General features: G+C 30.9%; 1 protein-coding gene across 8 annotated transcripts in view; it reads right to left on the bottom strand.

Annotated features, from left to right (window-relative positions):
- Positions 1-25,406, bottom strand: part of LOC143042841 (arf-GAP with Rho-GAP domain, ANK repeat and PH domain-containing protein 1-like) — a 100,570-nt gene that overhangs the window by 74,115 nt on the left and 1,049 nt on the right. For 7 of the 8 annotated variants that reach the window (XM_076215319.1, XM_076215317.1, XM_076215314.1 and 4 more), the window contains exons 2-5: positions 21,734-21,829; positions 12,887-14,481; positions 7,265-7,392; positions 1,750-1,793 (exon numbers count right to left, since the gene is read on the bottom strand). In XM_076215319.1, coding sequence (XP_076071434.1) covers positions 1,750-1,793; positions 7,265-7,392; positions 12,887-14,462 — 1,748 coding nt within the window. In that variant the 5' untranslated portion in view covers positions 14,463-14,481; positions 21,734-21,829. Of the gene's footprint in view, positions 1-1,749; positions 1,794-7,264; positions 7,393-11,846; positions 12,125-12,886; positions 14,482-21,733; positions 21,830-25,406 lie in introns of those variants that run through there. The other variant, XM_076215318.1, reaches the window with a different exon arrangement.

The raw sequence follows: 25,406 nt of genomic DNA on the forward strand, positions 1-25,406 counted from the left end.
TCATAATCATGATAATGATGATTCTTTTGTAAGCAAAATCATAAGCCTGGTATTATTCATTAAATTTTTAATATACAATGACCAAATAAAAATTACTTCCCCTTAATGCAAGTAAATCAGTAATTCTTATAGAAATTTATCCAAATCACAATTATACATATACTTCATCTTAGAATACAAAGCTATAAAATATTGACCTAAAAAACAAGTTCTGAACTATTATTTTTCAAAATCTATTTATGATGAATGTTTTCATGTCAAAGGTTAGACGTTCTAAATCATTGACTATAATTAAAGTAATTCATTATTTTGTTTGGAATTCATGACTAAAGTCATCATCTAACTGGAACTAGTAAGTATTAATTTTTATTCACAGCACTCACTGCATACTAACTAGTTATCAAAAGTACCAGGATTATAATTTTATACGCCAGACACGTGTTTCGTCTACATAAGACTCATCAGTGACGCTCAGATCAAAATAGTTAAAAAGCCAAACAAATACAAAGTTGAAGAGCATTGAGGACCAAAAATTTCAAAAAGTTGTGCCAAATACGGCTAAGGTAGTAATCTACTCCTGGGGTAAGAAAATCCTTAGTTTTTCGAAAAATTCAAAGTTTTGTAAACAGTAAATTTATAAAAATGACCATATAATTGGAATTAAAAAATATATTTTAATAACAATCAGCTAAAATATTTACCAGTTGATCAGTTAGTTGGAGAAGAAATCTAACTGCAATTTGGTAAACTGTTTTGGCCATTGCTAGTGTGATACCACAAAGGTGACAGGATAAGCACAGTAACTCAAATCAAACAATTGTATCCAGCATTATTTATTAATCAAGACTATCTTATTCAATAGTAGTTATCAAAGGTACCAGGATTATAATTTAGTATGCCAGACGCGCATTTCGTCTACATAAGACTCATCAGTGACGCTCATATCAAAATATTTATAAAGCCAAATAAGTACGAAGTTGAAGAGCATTGAGGATCCAAAATTCCAAAAAGTTGTGCCAAATACAGCTAAGGTAATCTATGACTGGGATAAGAAAACCCTTAGTTTTTTTTCAAATAAATTGGTTGATTATATAGGAAATTACATTTTCAAAGTTCCTCCTTGGGTTCATGTACATTTTTAATTGAATACAACAGATTATAATCATGCTTGTGACACATTTACTATTTATGGTAAACAACCATACAATATTTTAGCAATTAGCTCAAGTGGTCCTTAATGTCCAAGGCTAAAATGTTTTTTTTAAACAATTACAATCTGCAACGTAAAAACTTATGACTTGTGACCTTGACCTTCAAACTAAGGGTTCCAGTCTCATTAGCAAATAAAAGACTTGACTTTCTGTGTTTAAAATGTCATCTTTGACAAATCCTTTTTTAGATAAAATATCAACTGGACATAGTTGTGAAGATCCCCCTTTTTTCCTAAGATTTTTTAGGACATAATTTTTGAAACATAATTTAAAACAACTAGTACTTTATTATACACTTATCTGTACTTAATTAAACTCTTTTATTTGTGTTGCAATTGCAATCTATTTCCTTAATTGCAGGTAAAATATTTCTTCCTACTTCCTGGCAAACAAACAAAATATGAATGATAATTTCAAATATATAGGTTACAAATGTTTATTTTAAACATCAATCAAATAAAACGACTTTCACAACTGGTATAACTGGTACCTCTTAAAAGTCAAATACATTATGTTTCCATAGTAACACTCTACATACCCTCCCTGTTTCCATAAATATCCAGATTTCTGTTTAGCTTTTCTCTGCAATGTAAATAATTATTAATTAAAATATTTTTTGTCTTTTTTTCATCTAATTTATAAACATCCTGTTATGAGATTAGGAAGGATAAACATCTCTGTATATTTATGTATAATATTCAATATTTAATATTTATATATATATATAGAATTGTTGTCCTTTATACATACATGTATTTGTATTCAGAAATGATAGTATTTTGGTTGCACTGTGAATGTTTACCTTCAAAAATCATTTATATGTACTTCCTTTTTATTTAGCTTTAACATATAGTTTTTAATTTTTGTGTCATTTGGCAATCTTAGCAAAAGTCTTTGTATGAAGATTTTTGCAACCTAAAAGAGGTAAAAAGATGTATTGATATTTATTTGCATATTAAGCATGAAAATATTGATCTCTATATGTGTATTCGACGCAGCTCAAGTAGCAATTAAGGATGTTCGCTACTCTGTTAAAAAATAACAAGCTTTTTAAAAGACTATTATAAATTGATAGTACATAAATAAAGAAACTAAAAAAGTAGAAAAAAATGGAGTGTCCGTGTGCTCGTTTTCGAGATATAAGCCATTGAAAATTTGGCGGGAAATTATTCTCTCTAGATTTTTCATATATTTAACATTGGCACCTTACATTTGCCTTATTTGTTTCAAACACTATGAAAAATAACAAGAATTTTGTAAAATTTTGAAATATGGCTTTTTTAACTTTATGTAATACAATTATAACCAGGTGCTCTGCAGGGCGCAGCTTTATACGACTGCAGAGGTCGATCCCTGAACAGTTGGGGCAGGTATGGACAAAACATTTAAGCGTGATACAGCTCTGAATTTGGATTGTGATCAAATTTTTGACATTATATGGGTTTTTTACACAAAACAAATGTCAAGATTTTACAAATCAATTAAAGATTTCTTCTTCAAACTTATTTAAATCTAAAATTAAATAGTTGACACAGCATAGGTTTCTGACACAGAATGAATGTGGTCTAATGAACTTAAAATTTTTTTTGCCTTTGAGCAATTCATTATGCTGTTGAATATTAATCCTGTCAAAAAAATGTTTGAAGAAATTTTCTTTTTATTTATGAAATCTGAATTGAGAACAAGTATGGACACAACTTTTAAGTTTGATACAGCTATAAATGTGGATTGTGATTAAATAGTTGACACAACATAGGTTTATGTCACATTATGAATTTGGTTTAAGAAATGAAAATTAGAATTTAAAGTTTTTAAATTTAATATTAAACTATTATGGTTCAATATCCAAAATGTAAATAGTAATGTCTGGCAAATGTCCAACATACATTATCTAAAAACATTTTAGATAAGATAAGGAAAAAAAGCTTCATCAGCAACATTTTATATTGGCAAATTTCCAATGAAGTTATTTACATAAAGTTATTGGCAAATAAAAATAGAAAATGACATCATAGTCATGTCTGGCAAATTTCCAACATATATAATTAACTACTATTCTATACAAAGAAAGATAACTCCAATTGAAAGTTAATTGCTATTGCACAATATTGTGCAATTAGATATTTCTTGCTATTGTGCAATACTGTGCAATTGGAAATTTCTTGCTATTGCACAATACTTGATATGGAATCCTGATTTGGACCAACTTGAAAACGGGGCCCATAATCAACCAGGTGCTCCGCAGGGCGCAGCTTTATACGACCGCAGAGGTCGAACCCTGAACAGTTGGGGCAAGTATGGACAAAACATTCAAGAGTGATACAGCTCTGAATTTGGATTGTGATCAAATTTTTGACATAACTTGGTTTTTTTTTACACAAAACAAATGTCAAGATTTAACAAATCAATTAAAAGATTTCTTCTTCAAACTTTTTAAATCTAAAATTAAATAGTTGATCATAACACAGCATAGGTTTCTGACACAGAACGAATGTGGTCTAATGAACTTAAAAGTTTTTTTTTGCCTTTGAGCAATTCACTATGCTGTTGAATATTAATCCTCACAAAAAAATGTTTGAAGAAATTTTCTTTTTATTTATGAAATCTGAAATGAGAAAAATTTAAACCCCCCCCCCCCCCTTTTTTTCACATCCCCGTTTCCCTTTTTCCAAAACTGATATCAATTCAAATTTCTAATGGAGTTTGCAACAATAACTACTCTTTTAAATACATCATAAAATATTAAAATGTAAAATAAAGTGCTTGTTATCACTGAATGGTAAAGATTGGTTGGTAGTAAAAGTGAATATACATTGTTTATTGTATAAAACAATAAAAAAAACTTCATCAGCAACATTTTATATTGGCAAATTTCCAATGAAGTTATTTACATAAAGTTATTGGCAAATAAAAATAGAAAATGACATCATAGTCATGTCTGGCAAATTTCCAACATATATTATCAACTACTATTCTATACAAAGAAAGATAACTCCAATTGAAAATTAATTGCTATTGCACAATATTGTGCAATTAGATATTTCTTGCTATTGTGCAATACTGTGCAATTGAAAATTTCTTGCTATTGCACAATACTTGATATGGAATCCTGATTTGGACCAACTTGAAAACTGGGCTCATAATCAAAAATCAAAGTACATATTTAGGTAAAGCATATCAAATAAGCCCAAGAATTTAATTTTTGTTAAAATCAAACTTAGTTTAATTTTGGACCCTTTGGACCTTAATGTAGACCAATTTGATAACTGGACCAAAAATTAAGAATCTACATACACAGTTAGATTTGGCATATCAAAGAACCCATTTATTCAATTTTTGATGAAATCAAACAAAGTTTAATTTTGGACCCCCATTTGGACCAACTTGAAAACTAGGCCAATAATTAAAAATCTAAGTACATTTTTAAATTCAGCATATCAAAGAACCCCAAGGATTCAATTTTTGTTAAAATCAAACCAAGTTTAATTTTGGACCCTTTGGACCTTAATGTAGACCAATTTGAAAACGGGACCAAAAATTAAGAATCTACATACATAGTTAGATTCGGCATATCAAAGAACCCCAATTATTCAATTTTTGATGAAATCACACAAAGTTCAATTTTGGACCCTTTGGGCCCCTTATTCCTAAACTGTTGGGACCAAAACTCCCAAAATCAAACCCAACCTTCCTTTTATGGTCATAAACTTTGTGTTTAAATTTCATAGATTTCTATTTACTTATACTACAGTTATGGTGCAAAAACCAAAAATAATGCTTATTTGGGCCCCTTTTTGGCCCCTAATTCATAAACTGTTGTTACCTCAACTCCAAAAATCAATCCCAACCTTCCTTTTGTGGTCATAAACCTTGTGTTTAAATTTCATTGATTTCTATTAACTTATACTAAAGTTATTGTGCGAAAACCAAGAATAATGCTTATTTGGGCCATTTTTTGGCCCTTAATTCCTAAACTGTTGGAACCAAAACTCCCAAAATCAATCCCAACCGTCCTTTTGTGGTCATAAACCGTGTGTCAAAATTTCATAGATTTCTATTCACTTAAACTAAAGTTATAGTGCGAAAACCAAGAAAATGCTTATTTGGGCCCTTTTTGGCCCCTAATTCCTAAAATGTTGGGACCAAAACTCCCAAAATCAATCCCAACCTTCCTTTTGTGGTCATAAACCTTGTGTTAAAATTTCATTGATTTCTATTCACTTTTACTAAAGTTAGAGTGCGCAAACTAAAAGTATTCGGACGACGACGACGACGACGACGCCGACGCCAACGTGATAGCAATATACGACCAAAAAATTAAAATTTTTGCGGTCGTATAAAAAGAAAAGTAGGGGTTAGTGGGCAAAATTTTTTAATAACAATACATGGATAAAACCAGCTAGAGGATTCTGAAAATCTGGCAAAAAGTCAAAAAGTGGAGGAGCAAACATCTTTAAAAACTTAAGGGTAGCCATTTAGACATACAAAATTTGGAAGATAGCTATAGGGAGACTATAACAATAACCACAAGTATTTTTTTTTTTTTTTTTTCAATTCACAAAGTGTTACAGGATTTATTTTGAGATTTATTGCCTTATTTCTGTACATCCTCATTTCAACCACATTAAAACAATTACTTCCTCCAACTATTAAGATATATCTCGCCAAAAATAATTAAAATAATCTTGAGTGAAATCTGGGTCAATATAAGTATTTTTAAAAGTGGTATCAGCCTTTTCATATATATATATATTGATCATTTTCAGGAAAGAAAAAAATTTAAAATAGAAACATTATCCAGTCTTTTATTTATTCAGTGCTCTATATACCATGTAATGCAGACATATTGTCTACAGTCTGTAGCCTTTACTACAATAATGTCTCCATGATGTTCTCATGAAAACTATGAAATATTTGCCACTGGACTTAAAGCTAGCACAAATTATCTATAAAATCTCATCCATATTGAAATACAGAGTATGAACAAAAGGAGCTATGGGTATAATTGGATGACATAGACATTATGAAAAAAACTTTTATTTTTATTGTCCTTCCTTCAAATGAACTGATCATAAAATAAAGAACAATAAAATGTATTCAAAGAATCATTAAGGTAAATATTTTTAATGTAAATATGATATGCAATATAAAGTTTCTAAATGCAAAAATTTAACAACTTAAACCTATTTTATTTTTAATAATTTCCTCAACATGCTTAAGAAATAATGATGTTTTCCCCTAATAATATACATGCTCATTGAACGACCTTCCTCCTTGCACTTTTCCTGATTGTAAGAAATTCTGTCAATATTCCTTGACATCTTAACCCTACTTAGTCATAAATTATGATACAGGTTTTTAGTTAATGTTGCATTCTTTATTTTAAAAGAAAAATAATGAAAATCTAGTTTTTAGTCGGTTAAAGAGCTCACCAAAGCTCATGTTTTGTCTGTTATTATGTATATATATGCTGACTCTAAAAAAAATTTACTTACTTACTTAACTTACTTACTTATCAGGCACATATACTTTGATTGATTGGTTATTGTTCAGCAGGAGATATAACATACATTGAGGACTATTTTTCCCAAACTTGTACAGACTGACATTTCCCTTTTTCTTTTTTTTTGCCATGGCGTTTTTCATCAACTATTGACTATTGAGTTTGGATATTCATTCGGTATCTTGAGGTGGTACCTAACACTACAGGGAGATAACTCTGTAAAGTCAGCTAAACGTTTTAATTACGTTGTGTTGTAAAAGGAATATTAAGCTTCTCAATGATCAACATTGGTGTTTGTCAAATTGCTATATTAACCAGTGTATTTTTTCTGACAAAATGGTTGGTTCAAAATTTTTAAAATTTTTATATTTTTATTAAAGTCTACTTTGACAAAATTTTATGAAAATTAAACGAGCCAAATTGATTTTAGTGAAAGTGTTTTTTAATCTCTGATACAGTCCTGTAACATGTATATTACTTACTGGTGATGGGCCCTGTAACATGTATATTACTTACTGGTGAAGGGCCCTGTAACATGTATATTACTTACTGGTGAAGGAGATGACGGTACAATATCAACTGAAGGATTTATGGGTCCTGTTGCCCCTGGTATCAAATCCTCAGGACTACTGGGGTCAGATAAATCCCCATCTGATGTTTGTTCATCTGAACTGTTGTCTGAAAAATAATCAGAACACATTAAACTCATGTCAAAAACTTATTTAAGATACTGTCAACATACTCGATATATAATTTGGTACACCAAGAAACATGTTTAGTTTTCAGAGACTCATCGGTGACGCCTGAAGCAAAATAGTTGTAGCTGATGAGTACTAGAAAACAAAATTACAAATTGTGTCAAATATGGCTAATTAGGTACAAAAAGTGTTATCTTAATCCAACAGAAAATGAAAATCACATTGTTTTGTGTAAGAAATTTCAAAAGCATCAAAAAAATTTAATGATTAAGTGTTGCAAAAAGGTGAGCAATGACTGGTTTCATCTCTAATACAATTGAACAAACACTGTCATAGAGAAACCTTGACTCTGATTTAATTCCACTACTGAACCACATCTTCTATTTTTATATTTAATTATATATAAGTTGTCTTTTTTAAAAAACATTTAAGTTGAGTAACATCAAATAATAAATACATGTATAACAAATCTCTTAAAATCATGTAGCTTTTGTAGTTGACATGAAGTTTTATCAGAAGTCTCCAGTCCAGGTCCAATCCATTTGCCCAGTTCATATTTCACCATATGCGCCTTATATTTTTTATAATCATAAGCTGATAATAACCATAAATTGGATTAGTAGACAGTAGTATAAATCATGACTTAAGTTATTTAATATGCATGTTATTTATTGCATATTGTTTAACATAAATTGCATAGGTAAACTTTAGGAGATAATAAATGGGTACATGTATTATTTGTACATATGTTTAATCAAACATGTATGACCTAATGATTAGCTAATAAAAAATATGTCCCAATCAACATGTACATTTAAACACAAGGTAGCAAACCTTTCTTGACACGAATGCCTCTGAATTGACATGACAATTTGTTATAAGATTTATCCTCAGTTTTATTGTTATGTTGCATTATTCTATCAATCTGACATGTACAGAACATGCAAGATAATTCAATCAAAAATCCCTGAGTGGGGGACGAGTGTTGAAATGTTTAACAAAGAGACTGTTTACACCATTGTACACAAAGTTGAAGAAGCAATGACCTTTTTCTGCCAAAAACTTCATTTTAATACCTTTTTTTCTAGATATACATTATGTATTTGTATTGTTTTACATAGATTACATCTACATATATAGTTTATTTAGATATAGGAAGATGTGGTGTGAGTGCCAATGACACAACTCTCCATCCTAATAACAATTTAAAAAAGTAAACCATTATACAAGTTTATATGACCACATTCTTTATTTGTATGTCCCAAGTCCAGAACCTTTAGTTCAATGGTTGTTGGTTCATATCTGTCATATTTGCTTTTGTAAATTGTTTAGTTATAAATATTGTATTTAGTTTTTTTTTTTTTTGATTTGTTAAAGTTTATTTTCATGTCTAGGCTATGGTTTTTTCTCATTGTTGAAGGCCATACAGTAACCTATATTTCTTATATTATCTACTTATTTGAACTCTGGTGAATTAAGTGTCAAATTCAGAATGGAAATGGGAGATATATATAGTCAAAGAGAAAACAATAGACAACAACCATGACAACACAACCAAAACTTGTACAAGTCTCATTTTATCAATTAATTGCCACATCTCCTTATTTTAATATTGTAAGTCACACATCTCCTTATTTTAATATTGTAAGTCACACATCTCCTTATCTTAATATTGTAAGTCAATCTGATGTTATAATCAATTTAAAATTAAAAGTGATATTCCTTCCGGAGTATAGATTTCATTACAGATATATACAAGATGCCATGTGACCTTAAGTACTATATATGTCAACTTATGTGTTGTATATCTTATAACAGGAAGATAATACATGTACTGTAAAACCATCCTTGATAGAAAGTAGAAAACAAAACTATTAAATAAACTTTTTATACATAATTCTATCACAGTGTGATGTGTACCAAAACTTAACACTCATGAGAAAAAAAAATCTGAATATTGTCTGAATGTGTCTGAAAAAGTCTGAATTATTTCTGAAATTTTCTTACATGATAAATGATGTCTGAATTTTTCTGAATCCTGATATTTCTATTCTGAATTGATGCTGACAATTCTGAATTTTTGCTGAATATTTCTGAATCATTAAGAATTTTAATAGTTTTTGGTCTAAGAAGCTTTACATTCATTACATTTTTTGTTCATTTCAGAAATTTTTTACAATTTCTGGAGAAAAGAAATTGTGTCCCTTCTGCATGTTCTGGCGACATGCATCTGGGGTTTAATAATATTTACCAAATAAGTTGATGAAACAGCTTTTTTTTATTTATAAAGACATTCATAGATACAGACAAGTTCAGTGGTTGACGTTTGTTGATGTGGTTCATAAGTGTTTCTCACTTTTTTATATAGATTAGATCGTTGGTTTTCCTGTTTAAATGGTTTCACACAAGTCATTTTTGGTGCTCTTTAAAGCTTGCTGTACCATGTGACCCACTTTGATAATGATGATAATGATAAAATTAATGGTTTACTTTTATAAATTGTGACTTGGATGGAGAGTTGTCTCATTGGAACTCATACCACATCTTCTTATATCTAATTAATTTCTTAAGTAATGTGTTGAAACCATTGACTTTGTAGATTTATATTCAAAATTACATTTCCAAAGTTATGATAGGTTTCACAGTAAATCTATCTGCATCAGGAAGAGCATCTAACTATCACATTACATAAGGTCATTAGTTTATTAACCTTGACAAGTAAAGTAAAGGTTTGAGCACCTGAGATCACCTTCAGATTTATGTGAAGGTCGTGTTGCTTAGTCATTAGTTTTTTATGTTGTGTCTTGTGTACTAGTATTAGTCAATTTGTTTTTTTCTTGTCATGCTTTTTAAGTAGTGTTGTCAAATTGTACACTATTGCCTAACCGGTTACTCGGATAATTGTTCGACCGATTAACCGGTTAACCGGTAGTTTAAGTTGGTGTTTGAAAGCCTTATACATGTATCTTTAGTACCCTACACATAGCTATAAGATGTGGTATGAGTGTCAATGTGACAACCTTCCATCCAAGTCATAAATTTACGCTTTTTGAATTGAAGTTTGTCCTTAAGCATTATAAGGCTTGTCTGTGAGGATTCCTTGCGAAGTTTGACTTTTAATATTCAGATACACTGTATCAACTATGGCGTTTGTATCAACTTCAGACCAAAAATCTGTAGTACCGGTACTGAAAATCTACTTTGAATATTCAGTACTATTTGGTTACTTTAAAATTATTGTAATATTTGAAGGTACCTGTATCTAACAGTACTTGATTTGTACTCAAAATATTCCGTAGTTCGACCGGTTAACCATTGACAACACTATTTTTTGGCTATGACGTTGTCAGTTTATTTTGGATCTATGAGTTGGAATTTCCCTCTCGTATATTTCGCCTATCTTTTCTTTGACAACTTCATAATCTGGTCAATGATCGAGGTACAAAAGAGGTGTGGTAAGAGAGGATGCAAGTGCGCCCCCCCCCCCTTTTTTAAAACTTGTGTCTGTTCAACTGAAATTCTATCAAGTGAACCAACACATGAAGTGATTCAAGTGTCCAATCACCCTTTTTTAAACTTTTTTCTGTTTCAACTGAAATTCTGAACACCTGAAGTGGTAATTGTGTGGTATGACGGTAAAAATTGAGGGGAAATCGTGAGGAATTCACTGTTGTCTTTTAAAAAAATAAATAAGAATATGTAACCTCTAAGAAATAAACAATTGGTCATTCAAGGCATACGTAAGTTCCACATTGTTTGAAAAAATTAAATAGTTATATCATGACAAATTGTATTGGCGTTGGAAGTAGATGTCAGAGCCTACAGGAGATAAACACAGGCGTTCAGGAGAAAAACTGATGCTCTTAGTTGAATGCACCTGCAATATGCAGTGTAGAAGTTTACAACCACAATGTTGAAAGGATGGGGATACAGTCATCATACATGTACAGTAGATGACAATACATTAATTAGATTTATATTACACTTAATAGGACATAGACTTTATATATATATACACCCTCCTATCTAATCACTTGCATTCTCATCTAATCATCTGATTAGGATCAATTGAAAACAAAAATGTTTCAACATACCTTTTCATAATCAAATTCTGCTTATATTTATTACATAACAATATTGCAGGTTTTTTTTGTTTTTTTTTTTGTTAAAAGTTGCAAAATTCTATTCTGGCATATCTTATTTTTTAAATACTGTGTTCATATTCAGGGGCTGCTCTGGCTCCCAGAAAAATTGCCAGCCCTACATTTTGTCGCCAGTTTTGAAAACTTGGAGCAAACTTTAAAACCAGCTAGAGTCTTTATTTTAGTGAAATTTGTTATTTATTTTCTTCATTTTTTTGCACTTATTTTAATGAAATTACGAGTTACATTACTTACCAAAAAAAAACTATCTAACACAAGCCTTACACCTTACCTGAACAATTAGAATAGTAGTCACTACTAACACTACTACTAACAGAAAAAGTTTCTTCCTCTTCGAAGCTATTCTGCTTCTTGTCCATTGTTTATTTAAAATTTCTCTTTTGTTTATTTACAAACGATTTGAATACATTACTGATCAGGAAGCATGATTATGTACATTGCGTTGTTATCATCTAGTAAATTGTCAATTTCTTAAACACACAGGTGATTTGGTCATATAATAAAAACTTTCCATATAAATCTGATATCTATGTTTATAAGTATATAGTTCACACGGCTGATATTAACAATTTATCCTATATACGGGTAGATATGTATACATGTATGATATATGTATATCACGTTAATATATATACCGGTATATAGAGAATTGCACTTTTAATTATCATTTCTCATCCATTGAAATGTGGCTAAAATATGTTTGTTCGTAAACAAATGTTGCCATTAGGAAGAGATTCAGCACAAAACCATCAAATTTTGTTGTAATTGAATACATATTACAATGTATTAATTGTGTATTTTCTTCCTTATTTTAATTCTGAGAGATGATAGAGTAATTTACATTATGATTGACCTCTGATCTATTGCAATTTCCTCCTCAGAAAAATAAAATTATCTTAAAATCATGTCATTATCTAATTATTGAGGCTATCAAGATATGACACTTACAAAAGGTTGATTGATTGTTGTTTGCTTAGAGCATGAAGAGTTAATTTCCTAATGCTTGTAGAGTACGACATTGGTTGGTTGCTTTCTTTGTTAGTGTAAATGTTTGCTCAATCATTGCCTTTAATATTGACACCAGCAAACAATATAAACCTCCAGGATATCATCTGATCAAATTTAAGTATATCAAAATGAAAAATGGAATTTGTTTACCTACAGTTGCAGACTGTGTTGAAGACCCATTGGTGGCTTCGGATACCAGGAATAAATAGAGATATGTGGGTAGTACCTTTTGCTAAATATTTAAACACTTGCCTAAAAAATTCATGGTGAGAATATAATATACAATTTTACAAATTTTCTTACCATTTTGTACAGGTGAAGCCAGAGAATAAAGAGAATATCCTGAATTACAGCTGACTGCTGCTTTAGGTTGCTGCCCTCTCTCATGCCACTCAGGTGCAGGTGGCACTCGCTCTAAGGGATCACCAGAATTAAAATCGTCACGAACCTCATATATACCAAACGGATCAAATGCAGGTTCTGTCTGCGCACCAGGGTCAAATATATTGTCAGCTCCAGGTTGGTTGAAAGTTTGACATTCATTTTGAAAGTTCATATCACTGAAAGGATCTTCGCCATTGAATGGATCTGGTCCAGATGTTGATGTGAGCGTTTTCATTTTGGTTGAAGTAAAATATCCTTTTTCCAAATATTTGTCTGAATATAAAGGATCACTTTCGTTATCATCATTTCTTTTGACACTTTTTTTTTTATTTACACTTGAATAGGTTACAGATGAATTACTCGAATTTGAAATTCTTGGCGGAACTGGTGGTAGAGATTCTCCAGGGGGTAATTCAGGGGGCGGAAATGATGGAGGGGGCGGAGATTCTGAATTCATTGAATCCTCATTTACATAAATATGTTTTGGAGATTTGGCACTGGATAATTTCCCTTGGTTAACATGCACAGGTTCATACGCACTTGGCTCATTTTCCGAGTTTTTTGTATTTTCATCAGTTTTAAAATCAAAAGTATCTTTAACACAGGGTACAGGTAAAAATGGTGGTGTGAAGGGCGACATATCACTTGCCCTTCTGGGCATCAGAGATCCACTACTGTTTTGTGTAGGATTTGATGATGCCCAAATAGCATCGTAAGTGTCTGACAACCTTTCTGAGTTATTGTGTACAAAAGCGTCCGAAAATCCTCTCGGTCTTTCTGGTGTACTACTGTTTATGTTTGATTCTGACGTAAAACAATTCATCAGTTCATCAGAATATTTTTTTGTTGATTTCGTACGCTCTTTCGGAGAATGACTCACAGCAAAAGGGTCGAAATCATCCGCATTAGATTCATCAAGTGTTGCCCCAGATAAGTGAAAAATGTTCAAGTTACATTTCCTAGGAGAAGCAACAGGGGGTGGACTTTGTGGAATTGATTCTAAATTATCCAGCGTTTGTTGCTGAAGAAACTTTTCTTTTTGTTCTTTTTTCATTTTAGATAATCGAGGCCTGGGGACTGGTTTCTTTTTTACCTCCCCTCCATCTGCACTTTCTACTGATTTCAGAGATATATTATCCTCACTTGAGTTTGAAGCAGCACAATTTACATAAATGTCTTCATTTTCTTCTTTTTTCTTTATAACAGTATGTGGAGAAGGGCAACCTACATTTTCATAAATATCGTCCTCCTGCTCCTGCCCTCTGACAGAACCATTTTCTTTCGATGGCATGGTTGATGACTTTGACATACTGCTCAGAATTCGCTGTTTGTGACCTATTTTTGTTATGCCAAGGTCATTCAGAAAGCTGTCATCCAATCCAAATTCTTTAAGTTGCTCTACTGTGGTCAGTCCCAGACTGGCAAACTTTTCATTATATAATTCAAGGTCAAGTAATCTCAGCCATTCTTGAAGGTTAAGATTCCCTGATGCCATTATTGTTCATAAGTATCATCTGAAAATATCAAAGTTTTTTTTTTAAATATTCTGTCAATGGACATTCTAACTTTTCTTAGTTTCTTTTAATCTTTAAAGAAATCACTTGCACTAAGATGGTGACTTAAGCTTACAAATGTAACTTCCTGTATCATGTGTATTATAATCACGGTATATATATGTAAAATGTATCACAAAAGAACCTGTTCAAATAGCCCTCAAATCATCAAATACATTGAAAAAAATGTCTTCTAATACATTGTATATGAACTTTTTTATCTTATTGTTTTAAAGGGATTGCATGATCATGCATGTATCAACTTAGAGCACTTGGTATTTAACTTTGGGTCAATTACACGTCCACTTTAAATGATATTAACCTTGATTCATATATATATATGCCTTTTTGAGAGAAAATAACAAAAACAGGTAAAGTTTGCCAGTGTATTTCAATTGCCTTTAAAATCTTATTTTCAGTTTACCTGTATTAATTGTGTTGCTCTCACATGGTTAATTACCCCACTTTGTCCCCACAATATACCTTAAAATCTTCTCCCTCAACGATAATTACCCCATTTTTATCCTCACATTACATAGCTTTTAAAGACTTTTATTAATTTATATATATATCTTTACTTCCTCCTTCAAACTTATACTATGTCTTCTTATATTGACAAAGTATTTAATTTTAGATCATAAGTCTGAAGAATTTAAATTTGATCTGTATATTTTTATTTAAATTTTGCAATATTTTGCAGGTATCAGGAAGTGTGTGATCATTTCCTACTTAAGGGGGCTCCTGGGTATAAATATTTTTTTTTTTCTAATATAGGATTTCGCTATATTTTTTCATGAATGAACTTTATCATATACTTAAAAGAAAAATGAAATAAAAAAATGGGGTCACCGTTCATTTAAGCTAAAATCTGCCTCTGGAAGAAGCATACATTTTTGTTAATGTCCTTTTTTTCTGTTGAACTAATAGGAGAAAAAGAGGAAATATCGAAATAAAAAAATAACCTAATATAAGAAATCGCTTAAATTTTACAATTATTTAGTTTATGTACAGCTTATTTGAATACAATAATAAAAAATATAGGTCACCGATGAGTTAAAAAAGATATTTCAAATTTAAGGCCAAAAAATGGCATTTTTGCACCAAAGGGAGATAATTTGGAGCTTTTTCAATTTTTAAAGTCATCTGGGGCCAAACCAAATCATTTTTTTGGGTTGTTTTTTGTACCATATCATAAAGTAACAACTAATAGTGTAATAAATAAAATTTGTAATGAAAAAATAGAGGTTTAATTTTTTGCTAAAATTTTTGTACCCACGAGCCACCTTAAATAAAATTGATGTCATATATATGTGCATTGTATGCGAACTTTACGTACTGGGGATTAATTTATTTTGCATGGATTGTTATTTTCATGGATTGGTGAAAAATTGAAATTTTGTAAATACATGTATTTGGGTTTCGTGGTTGTACTCAAGACTCTGCTTATAAGCCTTAGAATATCAAATTGTACTGCTTTGAAGCTTTCAATTTAATGTGTGGTTCACCTAGGTCTTTATCTATGAAATACATGAAAATTGGTATCCAATGAAAGTCTTTGGTCCCTTATTTTAACTTTGTTTTGAATAATATAAAAAGGAAGATTTGGTATGTTTGCCATTGAGACAACTATCCACAAAAGACCAAAATGACACAGACATTTACAACTATAGGTCACTGTACGGCCTTCAACAATGAGCAAAGCCCATACTGCATAGTCAGCTATAAAAGGCCCCGATAAGACAATGTAAAACAATTCAAATGAGAAAACTAACGGCCTTATTTATGTAAAAAAAAAAAAAAAATGAACGAAAAACAAATATATATACCACATAAACAAACGACAACCACTGAATTACAGGTAAGCATATATTTTGTCTGAGGCCAAGACTTTGGTTTACTCTCTTAAATCATTACATTTACCCTAAAACATTTATGCCCGTCTTTTTTAAAGGAATTTTTTTATGAGCACTGACAGTTTGTCCAAATTTTTTTCAAATGTAGTTCATGTAAAATATTTGTATAACATCTCTTTAACTATCTTCTTTTTTTTTGCAAGAAAATAAAATATAATATATAAGAAGATTTATTACAATTGCCAATGAGACAATTATCCACCAGAGATTAAATGATGTAGACATGGTAGATGAAAATCTTTTATATTTTTGCCTGGTTTCAGTGGAAATCATGGTTCTCTTACCCATGTACAATATCTTGTCATCTATAATTCACTATATCATGAAAAAAATTATGCTTTCAATTTTGATGGGGTAAAAATGGTTCTACATATATTTATAAGTGAATACAGCTTTTTTTTAACTTTAAAATTTCAATCATCAGGTTGTTCATATTCTCATTCTCATTCTGAATACAAAATATTGGCTTGTTAAAAAATAGATCATGAAGACATTAAAGATGCATTAATGTTTTTTAGCAGAGTACATGATCAGGTTTTTAAAGTCAGCAAATTTCTGAAATTAGCAAATTTCTGAAATTTACTGACTTGAGGAAGTCAATTTACATGTATGTCTACAAAAATTTCAGGACATTTTTTTTTATGATTTACTCATTCTGACATTTTGAGGTCATAATTATGTTTTTAAAAAAAGGAGATAACCAGAGATGTGAAAAGCAAAAGAATCCAGGATTACATGTTCCCAGCACAGTCTGTTTGTGTATAATGTTTCAAGTTTATATCATTTTTTTCTAATTTTTAGGTGTATTTCTTGTTTATATTATTTTTTTTAAATTTATTTTGTGTATTTCATTTTCATCATAACTTCATATCAAGCATGTCAAAAGGGAGACAATACAATTGTCATTTTGTAAAGGTGAATTTACATCAAAAACAAACAAAAATACATCCTGGGTATATGTTTTTGCATAAACATGCACCTATTCAAATGCACATTTATTTCCTGTTCATACATTACATCCCATGCATATAAAACACACATGAATATTAAAAGGACGTAAAAAGTCATTGTTTAAATGAACACACCATCTATTCATGTGGGTTCCAATTTGGATAATGGAGGGAAAATTGTCTCAGTGTGTATATTTGCCAAAGTCTGCATAAAAGCCTATAGAACATTTTATACTTCATTAAACTGTGGTTAAACTTATTAGCCAAAATGTTCCACAAAAAGTGATATTCCAAAAACAAACAAGAATGTGTCCCCAGTAAAAGGATGCCCCATCAGCACTATGAGACCTTGAATACCTGAAGCGAGACAGATGGACGAAAGGACCAACGGACACACAGACCAGAAAAACATAATGCCCATAAAAGGGACATGAAATTAATCCATAGTACAATGTGAATGTAATAAATATTTAGACAGCAGTTGGTTGTATTCAGCGGCGGATCCAGCCATTTTAAAAAGGGGGGGAGGGGTCCAAACCCAGGACAAAGGGGGGTTCAAACTATATATCCCCATTTAAAAAACATTGATTTTCCAAAAACTAGAGGCTCTCAAGAGCCTGTGTCGCTCACCTGTTACTGTGTTTACTGATGCCGTCCATCTTTGTTGGTAGGCAGGGTCATTAGACGCTTTTTTTAAATAGATATCCTAGTATTATGATTGTGGCCAAGTTTGGTTAAATTTGGCCAAGTAGTTTTAGAAAAGATTTTTATATAAGTTACAAAAATGACAAAAAGTTGTTCAATATTGACTATAAAGGGCAATTACTCCTTAAGGGGTCCTCTTACAATTTTGATCATGCTGACTTATTTGTAGATCTTACTTTGCTGAACATTATTGCGGTTTATAGTTTATCTCTATCTATAATAGTATTCAAGATAATAACCAAAAACTGCAAAATTTCCTTAAAATTACCCATTTTAGGGCAGCAACCCAACAACAGGTTGTCAGATTCATCTGAAAATTTGTGAGGGGATATATCTTATTCTGATGGACATTTAAATCTTGAAAGATTTGCCCTTTATGTCTTAGTTTCAAAGATATAAAGCAAAAACTGCTTTTTACAACTATGTTCTAATTTAAGCCATGTCGGCCATTTTGTTTGGTAGGCTGGGTCGTCGGACACATTTCTTAAACTATAAACCACAATGATAATTGTGGCCAAGTTTGGTTAAATTTGGCAAAGTAGTTTTAGAGAAGAAGATTTTTAGAAAAGTTGCAAAAAATGATGAAAAGTTGTTAAAAATTGACTATAAAGGGCAATAACTCTTTAAGGGGTTGACTGACAATTTTGGTCATGTTGACTTATTTGTAGGTCATACTTTGCTGAACATTATTGCTGTTTACAGTTTATATCTATCTATAACAGTATTCAAGATAATTACAAAAAACTGCAAAATTTTCTTAAAATAACCATTTCAGGGGCAGCAACCCAACAACAGGTTGTCCGATTCGTCTGAAAATTTCAGGGCAGATAGATCTTGACCTGATCAACAATTTAACCCCATGTCAGATTTGCTCTAAATGCTTTGGTTACAAAGATATAAGCCAAAATATCATTTTACCCCTGTGTTCTATTTATAGCCATGGCGGCCATCTTGGTTGGTTGGCCAGGTCACGCCACACATTTTTTAAACTAGATACCCCAAGGATGATTGTGGCCAAGTTTGGTAGAATTTGGCCCAGTAGTTTCAGAGGAGAAGATTTTTGTAAAAGTTTACGGACGACGGACAACAGACGGCGGACGACGGACGCAGGACGACGGACGCCAAGTTATGAGAAAAGCTCACTTGACCTTTCAGGTCAGGTGAGCTAAAAAGTGGGGGTTCCAACCCCCTTTACCCTCTCCTGGATCTGCCACCAGTATTTTAGTCGTTTATAAACTGTTGTTCTAAATGAAAATCAATTGTATATAGTACATCTATTTTAGAACTAATTTATAACAGTAAGCATGGTAACGAGAATATTTATAAAACTCTTGCAGATATAAGTAATATTTTTCCTTGTATATTAAGTAAATTATTTTGAAGATCCTTATCTTAATTTCAAAGTCTAAATTATCTCCCCTTAATGGATTTAGTGGATACAGATGAACCACAAATTTAATGTTCGACTATGCAGTATGGGCTTTGCTCATTGTTGAAGGCTGTTGAGAGACCTATACATGTAGATGTTCATTTCTGTGTTATTTGGTCTCTTGTGGAGAGTTGTCTCATTAGCAATCATACCCAGTGATATTGTAGCCTTTTTTCAAAACTGCCTCTACCCTTTTTTATTGGGAAAATATGCGTTATTTTCATCAAATTGGGAAATTTAAAATAAACCATGAAGTTGACTGAAACTTCAATTTACAGACCCATTTTCAAGAGTCAAACCGGCCTGCTTTAAAATAAGACCCCAATTTTGTCAGTGATGATACATAAATAGGCCCTCAAATGTGCACATATACATGTAGTCATTTTAGACATGAAAAATGATTAAATGAGTGTTTTTCAGTTTGTATCCATGCACAATTACTACTGAGACTGAACTCTTTGGGAAAAAAGTTGTCTTTGTGGGAATAATTTTTAGCCATTTTTTTTTTCAAATTGGGATTCTTCTCCGGGGGAAAAATTAAGTCTTTATTTTCCACTAATTTAAGGCAAACAATATCACTGATACCATATCTTTTTATTTTTATATGAAGTTTTTTTTCTTCACCCCAACAATCAAAGCTAGTAGAACACACATGTAAGTTTACAAAATAAGGAAAACTCAATTAAACACTTTACATACATGTACAAACAATATAAATCTTTATTTTTTGGGGTTGGGAGTTTCACTTTTGTCAACTTGAAAAACAAAAATCAGGAAATAAAAAAATTTAAAAATTAACTTTGAAATGATTTGAAGTTCTCCTAGTGCATATTGTTTTAGATCTGCTTGTTATAGTAAAACCCTTGACAAAAATCTGTACTGTAAATTGGGAGAAGTGATCACAAAAATTTATAATTGTCATTTATTGGTACAGCATATCCTCCTTTATGTTGGGTCCTACATACATGTAAACTCTAGACACCAGGGTTAAAATATTTTAACAATATTTCGTTGTACAAAAGACTCAACAGTGAAGCTTGAATCAAACAAGAATGTGTCCATAGTACACGGATGCCCCACTCGCACTATCATTTTACATGTTCACTGGACCGTGAAATTGGGGTCAATACTTTAATTGAAAGTCTAAATCTAAAATTAGAAAGATCATATCATAGTTAACATGTGTACTAAGTTTCAAGTTGATTGGACATCAACTTCATCAAAAACTACCTTGACCAAAAACTTTAACCTGAGCTTCACACTATCTTCTTCTTTGTTCAGTGGACCATGAAATTGGGGTCAATACTTTAATTTGACATTAAAATTAGAAAGATCATATCATAGGGAACATGTGTACTAAGTTTCAAATTGATTGGACTTCAACTTCATCAAAAACTAACTTGACCAAAAACTTTAACCTGAAGCGGGACGAACGAACGAACGGACGAACGAACGGAGGCACAGACCAGAAAACATAATGCCCCTCTACTATCGTAGGTGGGGCATAAAAAGTTTAAAAGGCCTCATATAGTATAAGTTGAAGATCATTTGAGGACCCAAATTCAGAAAGGTATTGAGGTAGAAAATAGATCCTTAGTTATGATGTCTAAAAAATTGAAAGTTTTGAAAACAGTTAATTAATTATTGTGGCAGCTATTGCCATATGTATGACAATGATAATTCATGTCAACAAATACAAACGACAGAAATGCTGACCACTGGGCTGTAACATGTGTAAGTCAGGGACTTAAAAAATTTATTTAAAGTATATATTTTAAATAGTAAAAATTTTATATATTTTATATAGATGTACACAACATTTGAAATTTCATCAAATAATATAGAACACATTTCTAATCTTACTATATGTTTTCTCTAAAACTGTGTAACAATATAATAAAATAAACTTAATAAACGTATACCTTTTATGAAAATTTCCCTGTCCCAAATTCCAAATTTGAAACGAAACTTAATATACATTTGTGTACATACATACGTAATATATATATCAACAATTTAAATTTAATCACTATTATGTCATGACTGTGTAACTGTGCAATATACATCTGACAAGGACTAACTTATTCTGAAACTAAAAATAACATTTCAAATTAAATGACACACTCCAAGGCCTTAAAATTCTCATAAAATTGAACAATATCCTAATTGTAACACTATGTAACTTAATATTTATTAAAGTATATAAATATACTTACCCCTATACGTGTATATCAGTGTATTATATAGATCCATTGTTATTATGTGTGGGCGTGTGTGGAAAACCCCTTCAAGGTAGATACAAACTGACTCACCTGAAACATTAAATAAAATATTGAAAAGATGTAGGTTTAGTGTGAATAATATGATAATGTCTTCAATCAAAAGAACTTAGTGGTCAAGATAAGTATTTGAGTGCAATTGCTCTTTAACCCTGAACTCTCCCCCACTTGTTTTTGCTAATAAATTGTATATATATATTCCATCATCTAATATGCAGGGAGTAAAAAATGTATTATTTCCTTCCATACAGTATTACTACATTGTAGTGCATTGTACTAAAATATATACATTATATAGTGTGCAGATGATTTTTATATATATAATCACTTTTACTGGTATAAAAAGTGAAAAGAAACCATGTTCTTATGTACATGATGTATAACATGTATAAAATGTGTTTTCATGCTGTTCTTGGCAAATAATGTTTTACTACAAAAAAAAATAATGATTTCTCATACTTGTCATATTTGCTATTTACATTTATAAACTGTAGCTCCTATTGTTTTTACAGATTACAGTATAATACTAGTCCCAATAGTAATTTACATGTGAAAATTATGTAAATCTTAACCTTTTTAAAGGAGCAATTCCTTCCTTTAGGAAAGTAAGATTATTTTTTTTTAATTGTAAAGATCACTTGCAATGTTTGACTTGTAACATGTGTAACATAACTCCTATTGTTTTCTAAACAACCAAGGACTACCATTCCAGGTTAGTAGGTCAGACAACAAGTACAGTTCACAAAATCATATTTTTTAAATATTTACAATTATTCATTGTATATATATAAATGTATAGATGTACATGTATTAATAGCTATTAGAAAGTAGACTAACAAAAACCAGAACCTACTTTACTTATAAATAAACCATCAATAAGACATCTACTTCAATCTTCATTGAGGGGAATTTAAATGTTTTGAAAGAAATATACAAGGAAAACATTGACTTCCTTCTCTCATTATCATATAGGAAGAGTGGTCGTCTATATCAATGTTATCATTAAAATCAAAACTATACACATATAATACACCACTCCAGGAAATAAATTCAGCAATTATGTGTGCTATTCATTCATTTATATTTATTTGTACACACACATGTTGCAATGGCATAACTCACAAAATAAATAATATATATCATGTATTTGAATTTTGTATACATGAATACAATTCATACATCAATGATTTATGTAAATACTACTTAGTAGCTCTATCTCAATGAGATAGGTTCTGGACCATCAAAACAAATTTAAGCAGTGTTTTATTAAATATTAAATCCATGGGACAGATTAAACCCTTGAGTGCTTTTAATGTTTAAAGGGACATAACTCAAGAAAGGTAAAAGTGATGCTACCCAAATTCGTACTCCATCTGAGTTTTGTGTTAATCATTGTTAATAGGAATGTGTATGAGTTTCAAAATATTTGAATGAGGCAAACTAAAGTTAGAAAACAGAAGAAAACTATTTCAGGACATACATACTGACATGGGTAAAACATAATGCCCTCCTCTACAGATACAGAGAGGGCATGAAAATGACGGAGACTCATTAACTAGTTAAGACAGTTTAATGCCACTATCAGCACATTTGGCTACATTTGTACATGTAAAATATAGTACATGGAGGTGTCATGTTTATCGCTAAGAGGAACTCATAGTATCCAGTGCATTGCAGTGAGATCCAACAGCAGGAAAAGTTCAACAAAACTGTCATTCTTAGTCAATTAAGATTTGACAAAGCACCAGCCACTTGTCGGGTTCAAACTAATAACTATACCACCTTTAACAGTGTTGACAGATTAGCAATACATTCGACGAACAACTTAGACTGTAGACCACTAGGCTACTGAGGCCCTTCAGTCCATTTAAGAAGCTTACATAGATCTCTATCTTTAAAATCTTTGACATCTAAACTTAAATTTACTTACCTGACTGCTACATGTACAAATGATGTACTTTTTAATACGTCCCATAAAAATTATCAAATAATTCTAACAATTCACAAATTTTAAGTCATCCACATTGCAATTCTTTGTAAAATGGTAACATTTCCTTTTAACCACAATTTGATGAATCTACTCAAAATTCTTTATTTTTGGTTTCAAAACATGCACAATGATGTACTACAAATGTATACTGTACACCATATAAATGCAGAAATGTACTATAATGTACTACATTCATGTACTATTATAACTATAATAACATTAATGACTAATTGTCTTTCAAAATGCACTTGGATGAATGATTAAAACTACTGTGATTTTCTGAATGGATTGCCGTCCACCAAACTTCCTTAATATATATTATAAGAACACTTAAGAAATGTTGTTGTATTTTAGTTACCACATCCACTTAATATGTGTTGATATTTCATCTTATGCTTATTAGGTATCACGTTTGTAAAATGTAGTTTCAAGTTTAGAAAGTAAATATACATTTCTGTATGACTGATTACTCTTTCTTCTTAACCAATATCTATGCTTATGGTATGGACATTGCTCATTGTTGAAGGCTGTATGGTGACCTATAGTTGTTAATTTTAGTGTCATTTGGTCTCTTGTGGAGATTGCCTCATCTTCTTTTTATAATTATAAATATTTCTGAGAAGTGAAAATAAATCTGTGTACATTCTTAATACTGGTATATACATCCATGTATATAATGGTTACGTGTATATTTAGGTAAACAACAAATATTTCTAAGTAAAAGTTAACATAGTAAAAGGAAGGGGATATAATAATCAGTTTTTTAATATTTCATTTTCCTATTAAATTTAATTTATCACCCTTATGCCGTTCCTTTTTCTAAAGATACTTAAAATTTAAATATTTTAAAGTATATTTTTTTCTTTTTAAAGATTATTTTTCCCATCTTTTCTCTACAACATGTACAAGTTAAAATTGAGAATAGAAATGGGGAATGTGTCAAAGAGACAACAACCAGACCATCAAGCAGACAACAGCTAAAGGCCACCAATGGGTCTTCTATGCAGCGAGAAACTCCCGCACCATCTGTGCTTATCAATGCATGATAATTGCACCCTACATGTTCGCATGCTTTTTATCTTGGTTTTGTGTTTAATTACTTTGTAATCAAGTTTGGTCAAGTGTATTGCTAAAAAAATTGTTTGTTGTCCTTGTCTAAAAATTAAGTGAGGCAAAAAATTTTTTGGTGAATAAATCTTTATCATGTTTTGGATAGCATATTGCTATAAAAAAATCATTGTTTCTAAATAAGGTCACATAAAAGTGAGATTTTGACAACGTTTTTATTTTTGTGTTGAAAAAATCTTAATCTTGTTTTGGTTAGTGTATTGCAGCATGCTATAATTTTTGTTTTCATTCATGTCATTGTTTCAGATCAAAGGGGGAAATTAAGCCATTAAAAACAATTATCTTTTGTGTTTTTCAATTAAAATCTTTAATGTTTTAATTTACTCATACATGTCATACCAAGCATGTAATAGTGGGCCCCAATGAATCTTTATTCTGTAAGAAAATACTTCTTTAGCACTGACAGGGGGTCACTAGGGTATCTGGGTCCATTCATCCAAAAACACTTTCACGCCATTTCACATTCGGCCTCATTCACTTTCGCACCCTACC

Source organism: Mytilus galloprovincialis, chromosome 8 (assembly GCF_965363235.1).
Source record: "Mytilus galloprovincialis chromosome 8, xbMytGall1.hap1.1, whole genome shotgun sequence".
Lineage (NCBI taxonomy): Eukaryota > Metazoa > Mollusca > Bivalvia > Mytilida > Mytilidae > Mytilus > Mytilus galloprovincialis.